General features: G+C 38.2%; 1 protein-coding gene across 1 annotated transcript; it reads right to left on the bottom strand.

The window, feature by feature from the left end:
• Positions 1 to 276: 276 nt before the first annotated feature.
• Positions 277 to 2794, bottom strand: LOC125410281 (melanoma-associated antigen B4-like). Its single transcript, XM_048449740.1, has 3 exons — positions 2710 to 2794; positions 1781 to 1850; positions 277 to 1675 (listed from the first exon to the last, which is right to left on the bottom strand). Exon 3 carries the CDS (start codon positions 1612 to 1614, stop codon positions 616 to 618), a length of 999 nt encoding a protein of 332 aa, XP_048305697.1. The 5' UTR covers positions 1615 to 1675; positions 1781 to 1850; positions 2710 to 2794; the 3' UTR covers positions 277 to 615.
• Between the last annotated feature and the right edge of the window lie 6687 nt (positions 2795 to 9481).

Here is a 9481-nt window from a genome sequence, read left to right as displayed (position 1 = left end):
CTTCTTATTTGTAGTCATTACTAGTCTCTAAAGTTATCTTGAGTGTTGATTGATTTGGGCTTGGGGGTCCAAAAAACAGATTCTCAACTCAGCTTTGGAGAAAATAATGACAAAATGGGAGAGTGAATAAGAAGTTTATCATACTTTATTTGCTCATACATTGAGTAATCAAGTTTGTGTCAATTGATGTTAAAACAACAGATAAAACAATACATTTAATTAGGAATTTATCACTGTATTTGTTTCACCAAAATGTGACATTACATTTCCATGAGAAGCACTTTTACAATTTTATGTTACCTTATGCAACAATACAAAGAAATTTGTGGAAAATTTTCACTTGGTTTTTAAAGTAACAGAACTCTTTAGTTGTAAAATTGAAATGCAACAATAAATGTGTCAAGCATAATATCAAGAAACAAAGATTGTGAAACAAATTAACTTTCCATTAATGGAACATTTGCAATTCATCAAAGCAATTATACATATCATTTACTCATCGTATGACAGAAAACAAGAAAATATATGCTTTATTCTTGTGACCTATAAACCCACCACTACATAGAAGGCTGACTTCTTTTCAAACAGGAAATGAAAACTCAACCTTGGTTGAAGCTATGTGTGAGAGGAGCTGCGGCATATGCACCTGGGATAAACATTGGCCATGTCCAAGGCTGGAGATGTCTGCTCTTCTCTCTCCATTTGATCTTTAAGAGCTTCTTCATATGAAGTAGGGAAGAAGCTAGGAACGGTGTCATTGATCCTAGCCCAAACTTCTAGTACTTTCATTTTGCTGGTTTCTACATGGGACCGGGAACCCCAGAGGAAATCATATCTTGGGGATTTACCCCCAGACATCTTGCGGATCTCAAGGTAATTTTGCTCAACCAGATCTTTGGTGATGAGTTTTCGGGGCTCCCCAAAGATCAAGTGCTTCCTCCCTGCATATACTCCTAACACACTCAGGAATTCCCAGATTTCTTCCTCAGTGGCACGATGGCCTTTTGTGAATATCAGACCCAAGATGGTCATAAGGAGACCCATCTTTGGCAACCCCCTCTTGCCACTTAGAATTTCATCAGTGGAGAGACCTAGCTTGCTGACAATGGTGTAGGACTGACTATCTGGATTGATTTTCTTCAATCTCATTGCAAACATCATTTCCATGCGGGAGGAAGATTTCCTGAGGATGTCAGAAAACTGTGTTTTGTATTTCTTGCTGACCACTTTCAGCATATCAGCATCTGTAAACTGCTCACTCTTCTGAAACTTCTCCAGCAGGAACTCTACCAACATACTAGCCTTTTTGGTAAGAGCATCCATGCATATCGGCTGAGTGAAGGCACGTGGACGTCCTCCAACAACATGGACATCAGAAGCCCCATCATCTAGATCAGAGTCTGTGCAGAATACACCTGCCACAGGAAAGGCAGGAAACGCAGCACCCTGAGGACTGCATACCTTAGAAGAGCTTGGGGAATTAACTTGGCCACCAGGAGAAGATGCTGATTCTTTCACTACCGTTGGTTGAGCACCCTTGGGACGTTGGCTAGCCCCACATGCATGATGACCTTTGCCTTGAGAGTGGCCTTTACTCTTGTTGCTCCTAGGCATGATAGCAGGAGTCAAAGACAACAGTCAGGACTGTAGTCAGAAGAACTGACAAAGCAGAAACCTGTAGGAATAGAAAGACAATATGTGAGCATCTATCATCATAAAGTAAAGAATACTTTTGCTTTTAGAAAGTCCTCCTTCACTGCTTCCCTGGAGGGCAACATACTGTGTTCCTGTTCTCTTGTTTAGCTTGGTCAGGACGCCTGTTTTCCTGGTCAGCTTGTTTCCCGAGAACCCTGCAAAAGGAATTAGAATTTGTTAGCCTGCTCTATGATAGCCCAGTTCGGGAATTCCTAGAGTGAGATAATGAATAAGAGGTAAATTCCTAGAGTGAGACATGAATAAGAGTCAAATGCTCATGCTTCACATTCTGTTTACATGGATACAGCATGTATCCATGGTTGGTAAAGTCTGAATACTCACTTCTCTCTGTTATTCTAAAGTTCATACTACAAATTTCTATGGTTGTACACAGGAAAATTTAAAGAACATTTCACTGCTACTTATTCAAGAGACCTCAAGACTCCTAGTGCTGGCTTGAGAGGAGATAATCTAGAGCCCTTGCTGTTACCAAGAGTCTGCTTTCCACAATGAGCAAAGTCCTTACCAGAAAAAAACCCCTAGCAGTAAAGGTCCCATCTCCCTATTTGATCAGAATAGGATGATGGAGGTGGTATATTATTTGCGGGGTCTTCCCTAATCTACTCATGCTATTATACAGAGTTCTGGGGTCTGCCATCTTCTCAACCAGTTGTAAAACATGAAATCTCCCTTATCTTAACAATGAGCATGTCTGTAACAAAGCAAGTTCCAAGAATTCCCCTCCTGCTGCCTGAGTCAACCAGCTTCACACCTGAGACTTCATTCTCTGAGAGACCAGTTCATAAAGATAAAGACCTAGGGTCCTAACTACAGTGTTCCTGAACCCTGAAGACAAAATGAGGGGCAGGGCCTGTGTAATCTCCTTTCCAGGAGGATGACTGATAGTTTAAGGAGATTAGCAGTGGTTTAGAATTGCCACAGGTTTAATTCAGATCATCCCCCAAGGCATACAACAGCTCTTAGATACCTCCCTTACTTGATCAGAGACCATACCTCTCAGAGGAAGGCCTTGCCTCTGCAGGTTGGGGAAGCAGAAGTCAGAGTCATCTTCTTCCTGTTCCCCTCCCCCAGCCTTTTCTAGTTCTTGGAATAGAACCCCAAGAGCGGTCAGTTCCATTGTTCCAGTGGGGTGGGGGGACAGTTCCCAGGGGGGAAAATGATTTTTTTTCTTGCTGATTTTTCAAGGGCCTAGGATATCATGTAAGTGAGCCATTTAGGGAACTAAAGATCCCATTTCCACCAGAGTCTTGAATATGAAGGGAGATGAAAGATTTATGAGCCTAAGATTCATGCCCACCGTCTACCATAAATTATGGATTGGGCTCTAGGAGTTCAATTTTCTTTTGTGGATAGAGCCCCAAGTCACTGAAAACTTTTCTCTCCATTCCTACATGGCCTGGAACTCATGATCATCATTCCTCAGCTTCTAGAAATGAGATTTAACACTAATGCATCATAATGCTTGCTTGTTACAAATTTTATAATTAGATATTATTTTTATTTTAATTTTTAGGCATCTTCCAGCTATGCAGCCCTATATAGCCCCAGACTTGCTGTATAACTCAGGATAACCTCAAACTGACAACTTCCCTCTGCTTCTTGAGTGCTGGAACTGCAGGCCTGTACATCTAAGCTCTTATCTTGATTATATATAGGTATTCACCTGCTTCCCTACTGAAATCCCTAAGGATTTAAAGCCAACCACCCAGACTAAAGGTCTAATCCTTAAGAGTGCTGATATGAAGTACTGTATGCTTAATTTGACCACTTCTGTCTCAACTGAATGTTGTAGGTAAGTCAACATGAGAAGAAGATAGGCAACTGTTGAGTCCTTTGTTATTTGAGGTATGGTGTCCCTCTGTCCTTATGTGGCATCTCTGTAATGACTGCTGGCAGGGCCTGGAAGTACAATCTTTTCTGATATGAAATAATTTCTATCCTCCAAACATGGTGTTGTGCAATACCACCAAATGTAAAGGTGAGGGTTCTTCTAGACCTAGCATCCATGTTTGGGTCTTACGTTATTTGACATCAAGGTATGTTAAAAATTTGAGTCTTGAGTTTCCACTCATATCAGGTGTAGTTAGAATACCTGGTATTCTCAATTCATAGTTGTTGGTATGTTTTATTAAAATGAGAATAAATGAACAACGAGTAAACATTCTTTATGTGTTTAGTAGCAGCATAATCTCTCAACTCGCAAGGCACGAAGTTTTCTTGTAGTCAATTCCGTCATTTGCTTCTATAGGCTTCAGACCTGCTTCTGCTACAGGGTTATCCATACTCAGAATCTAGTTCTATATTGATTTAATGGCACTGATCTTAATTATTAATATTTTTTAATTACTCCACGATATTTTCATGGTTAATTTCAGTCTTGGAAATATCCTCATCAGGGTACATGAGATCATTATAGTAAATAATGTGAAACAATGAATATGTGAAAAATTAAGAATTGTTGATATCTTTACAATATTCTCAAATATAGCAAATGAGAAGTATACAACTCTAAGGTAGATATATTTCTCTCCTGTTATATCAGTAGGTTTTATATTTGCTTCAATAAGAAATTTTACATTTCTATTTAGTTTTATCTTTTGTATAATTGTAATATTATCGATGTTTTGAAAGGTGTATATTCCATCAGATGTTTTAAGTAGTTACTGTCATTAATTGATTTACTAACACTCTAAAATTTATTTCTTTTTAAATTTCTATTAACTCCTGCATATGATCACGTTTGATTTTACCTCTTGGGGAGCACTGGCTTCTAATGTGTATTTTTCTGTAATGTGAATTCACCTTCTTGCTCTTATTTTGAACATGTACAACACAACACAATGCAAACTATTTTCTCATGTTACTGCTAAACACTTGAACTTGTAGAAGGATTTTAGTCTCTGTGAATAAGGTATCTTAAATACAGTTATTAGTGTATTATCATCTTGTCTTTGAATAAAGGGAAACTGACCTACTAAAATGGTTGAGTGATTATAATTACATAATTTTCCCTTCTGCTTCTTCCTCCAAACCCTCCAATAATTCCATCCTTATTTTCCTTCAAATTTATGGCCATACATAATTTTTGTCTGAATCCTAAATACAGCGTTCTCAGTCTGTATAATGTTATTAGTATGTATGTTTTCAGGGCTGACCATGTGCTATGGGATAACCAAGTAGTATGCTCTTCCCTGGATAAGACTAATTCCCCTGCTATTCACATTCTTCATTTACCTGTAGTTCTTTAATGTAAGTTTGGGAACGCATACACTTTGCTTAGTCTACTTAGGCATGTCTGTTGTGTTGTGCTTTTTCAGCTCATATTTAGGCAGCTATATCATTATGTTTATGATCTCAAAAAATTAAAATAATTAAAAAATAGTTAAGTGAGTTTTTAAATACTTACATATAATTTGGAAGTAAATAAGTGAAATCATATTTTCTTCATTTCTTCATAGCCGATTTAATAGGCCTGTAAACCAGGCTTATCTGTAATATTTTTTCAAGGTTTGTCAGACGACTTATTAATTATACAAACTACAGTTCATTGGATTTCTGCTCCTCTAGACACCCTCGAATTTCCCCTGATTCTTGACTTTATCACATAGAGAATATTATAACATTCTGAAAATATGTGGAACCTTCTGGCATTTCAGGATGTCTTCATAGTTAGGAATTTATTTTGAAATAATGTTTCATGATATATTTTTAATTTAACTTTTTATAATTTCATATATGAGTACTGTTTTACATTATTTTCTTCCCTCTCTCCTAGTAGCTCCTTCTAAAATTCATCATTTATTTTTCATTGGCACACATATGTACAGACATTTTTTAAGAATCTTGTGTTAGGACTACAGTTTGAAATTCTCTTTATGTTAAAGTTTTTATTTATATATAGACTTTTACACTCACTTATATTGGTCATTTAAATTCTATTTATGTATTTAGAGGAATTAAATAAATATTTCAATTTTTAGAATTTTTAGAATTATACAAAAGATGAAATAATAAATCCAGTTATCTGACATTCCTCATCATGAAGCCATATTCTTATAAGAACAATTATGTTCATGTAAAAGTTTCTTAAAAGTAGTTGCACTGGGGGTGGGCACTGCGGGCCAGGGCAGGTGGTGAGTGCAAAGGGACGGGAGTCCCTTTGTTCTGATAGCCGGCCGGCAGCAAGCTAAGACTGCAGGCAGGGAGTCTTCTGACCAGCGAGGGGCTCTGATCCTGTGGAGGGGTAAGTGTGTTGACCGCCATACAAGTCCGGTTAGGGAACACACAATATTCCCGCCATCCTTATCTCCCTGACTACTCCAAAGGGGCAGCTTCCCCCAGCTAATCCCTCTCTCCTGCTACGCCATCCCAGCTTTCGGCCTGGAACCCCTCCCCTCCCCTCTCCCTTTTTCGGGGCTTAAATTCCTCCATCTCAGCCGGGGTGGGCACCGCGGGTCGGGACAGGTGGTGAGTGCAAAGGGAAGGAAGTCCCTTTGTTCTAATAGCCTGCCTGCAGCAAGCTAAGGCTGCAGGCAAAGTGATTCCTGGATAGCAAGGGGCACTAATCCAGTAGAAGAAGACCCAGTGGAGGGAAGTGCCATTGGAGAGCATCTGAAGAAAGAGATGGGCAGGCGCCAAGGCAAGAATTCCTCCAACAATCTGAAAAACAACATGAAAACACCAGATCCCAGCGATCTTACGACAGAAGGACTTGAACGTCCTATTCCGGAAGAAGTGGAAAACAGTGTCATTATGAAAGCAATAGAGTCTCTTAAACAGGGTATGAATAACTCACTTAAAGAAATAGAAGAGAAATATAACAAAAAGATGGAAGAAATGAGTAAAGAAATGGAACACAAATATAGCAAAAAGTTTGAAGAAATGAGTAAATTCGTAAATGATACCCTGGGAAACCAAGAAAAAACAATCAAACAGGTAATGGAATCAGTTCAAGAATTGAAAACTGAAATGGAGGCAGTGAAGAAAACACAAACCAAGGGCCGGCTGGATATGGAAAATCTAGGTAAACGAACGGAGACTACAGAATCAAGCATAACCGATAGAATACAAGAGATAGAAGAACGAATCTCAGATTATGAAGACACCATAGAGAAAATAAACGCCCTGACCAAAGAAAACAGCAAATCCAACAAATTCTCATCACAAAACATTGAGGAAATATGGGACATAATAAAAAAAAACCAAATCTAAGAATAATAGGAGTAGAAGAAGGAGAAGAATTGCAGATCAAAGGTCCAGAAGATATATTCAACAAAATTATAGAAGAAAACTTTCCCATCCTAAAGAGTGATATTCCTATGAAGGTGCAAGAAGCATACAGAACACCGAATAGACTGGATCAGAAAGAAACATCCCCTCGCCATATAATAATCAAAACACAAAGCAGTCAGATTAAAGAAAGGATATTAAGAGCTGCAAAGGAAAAAGGTCAAGTAACCTATAAAGGTAAACCTATCAGACTTACACCAGACTTCTCTATAGAAACCATGAAAGCCAGAAGGTCCTGGATAGAGGTACTGCAGAAATTAAGGGACCATGGATGCAAGCCCAGACTACTATACCCAGCCAAGCTTTCGTTCACTATCAAAGGAGAAAACAAAATATTCCAGGATAAAAACAAATTTAAACAATACGTAACTACTAATCCAGCCTTACAGAGAATATTAGAAGGAAAATTACATCCCAAGGAATCCAACATTGCCAACACTGACTACAATAATTCAGACATCTAGCGACCCTTCACTAGCACAATTCAAAGAAGGAAAACACATACACTCTATTACCCCCCCCCCCAAAAAAATGACTGGAGTCAACAACCAATGGTCATTAATATCTCTTAATATCAATGGACTCAATTCACCTATAAAGAGGCACAGACTTAGAGATTGGATACGAAAACAGGATCCAACCTTCTGCTGTTTACAAGAAACACACCTCAACCACAAAGACAGACACCTACTCAGAGTAAAGGGTTGGGAAAAGGTTTTCCAAGCAAATGGACCTAAGAAACAAGCGGGTGTGGCCATTCTAATATCTAACAAAATCGACTTCAAACTAAAATCAATCAGAAGAGATGGAGATGGACATTTCATACTCATAACAGGAGCAACTCATCAGGAAGAAGTCTCAATCCTGAATATCTATGCCCCTAATGTAAAGGCACCCACATATGTAAAAGAAACTCTTCTAGAACTCAAGGCAGTCATCAAACCACACACGCTAATAGTAGGAGACTTCAACACTCCTCTCTCACCAATGGACAGGTCAATCAGACAGAAACCAAACAGAGAATTAAGAGATTTATTGGAGGTATTGAATCAAATGGACTTAACAGACATCTATAGAACACTCCACCCAAATAGGAAAGAATATACCTTCTTCTCTGCAGTTCATGGAACCTTCTCGAAGATTGACCACATACTCGGTAACAAAGCAAACTCCCACAGATACAAAAAAATATTAGTAACCACCTGTGTCTTGTCAGATCACCATGGATTAAAATTAGAATTCAACAACAATGCTACCCCCAGGAAGTCAACAAACTCATTGAAGTTGAATAGTCAACTACTAAATCACCCCTGGGTCAAGGACGAAATTAAGAAAGAAATTAGAGTCTTCCTTGAATTTAATGAAAACAAAGACACAACATACTCAAACCTATGGGACACTATGAAAGCAGTGCTAAGTGGAAAGTTCTTAACAATAGGTGCCCAAATAAAGAAAACGGAGAGCGCACACATTGGAGACCTCACAGCACACTTGAAAGCTCTAGAAAAAAAAGAAGCTGATTTACCCAGGAGGAGTAGAAGACTGGAAATAATCAAACTGAGGGCTTAAATCAACAAAATAGAAATAGAGAAAGCAATCCAAAGAATCAATGAATCAAAAAGCTGGTTCTTGGAGAAAATCAACAAGATTGACAAACCCCTATCCAAACTAATCAAATGGCAGAGAAGGCACATGCAAATTAATAGGATCAGAAATGAAAAGGGGGATATAACCACAGACACAGAGGAAATTCAGAGAATCATTAGATCTTACTACGAAAGTTTATATGCCACAAAGTTGGAAAATGTAAAAGAAATGGACATTTTTTTAGATAAGTACCATATACCAAAGTTGAACCAAGAACAGGTGAACAATCTAAATAGACCTGTTAGTCGTGAAGAATTAGAAGCTGTTATCAGAAATCTCCCTTCCAAAAAAAGCCCAGGACCAGATGGTTTCAATGCAGAATTCTACCAGAACTTCCAGGAAGAGCTAATACCTATACTCCTTAATGTATTCCATAATATAGAAACAGAATAGTCATTGCCAAACTCCTTTTATGAAGCTACAGTTACCTTAATACCACATAAAGACACAACCAAGAAAGAGAATTACAGGCCAGTCTCACTCATGAACATCGACGTGAAAATTCTCAATAAAATCCTGGCAAACCGAAGCCAGGAACACATTAGAAAAATTATCCATTATGATCAAGTAGGCTTCATCCCAGAGATGCAGGGCTGGTTCAACATACGCAAATCTATCAATGTAATCCATCATATAAATAAACTGAAAGAAAAAACCATATGATCATTTCATTGAATGCTGAAAAAGCATTTGACAAAATTCAACACCCATTTATGATAAAGGTGTTGGAGAGACTGGGGATACAAGGATCATACCTAAATATAATAAAAGCTATTTGCAGCAAGCGGACAGCTAACATCCAATTGAATGGAGAGAAACTCAAAGCCTT

The sequence above is a fragment of the Myodes glareolus genome, chromosome X, assembly GCF_982192425.1.
Source record: "Myodes glareolus chromosome X, mMyoGla1.1, whole genome shotgun sequence".
Lineage (NCBI taxonomy): Eukaryota > Metazoa > Chordata > Mammalia > Rodentia > Cricetidae > Myodes > Myodes glareolus.
The sequence above is the reverse complement of the archived record's forward strand: the minus strand, read 5'-3'. Positions and strand labels throughout refer to the sequence as shown.

Coding starts and splice junctions, on each gene's coding strand:
- LOC125410281 (XM_048449740.1), bottom strand. CDS start 1,614: ATGCCTAGGAGCAACAAGAGTAAAGGCCACTCTCAAGGCAAAGGTCAT.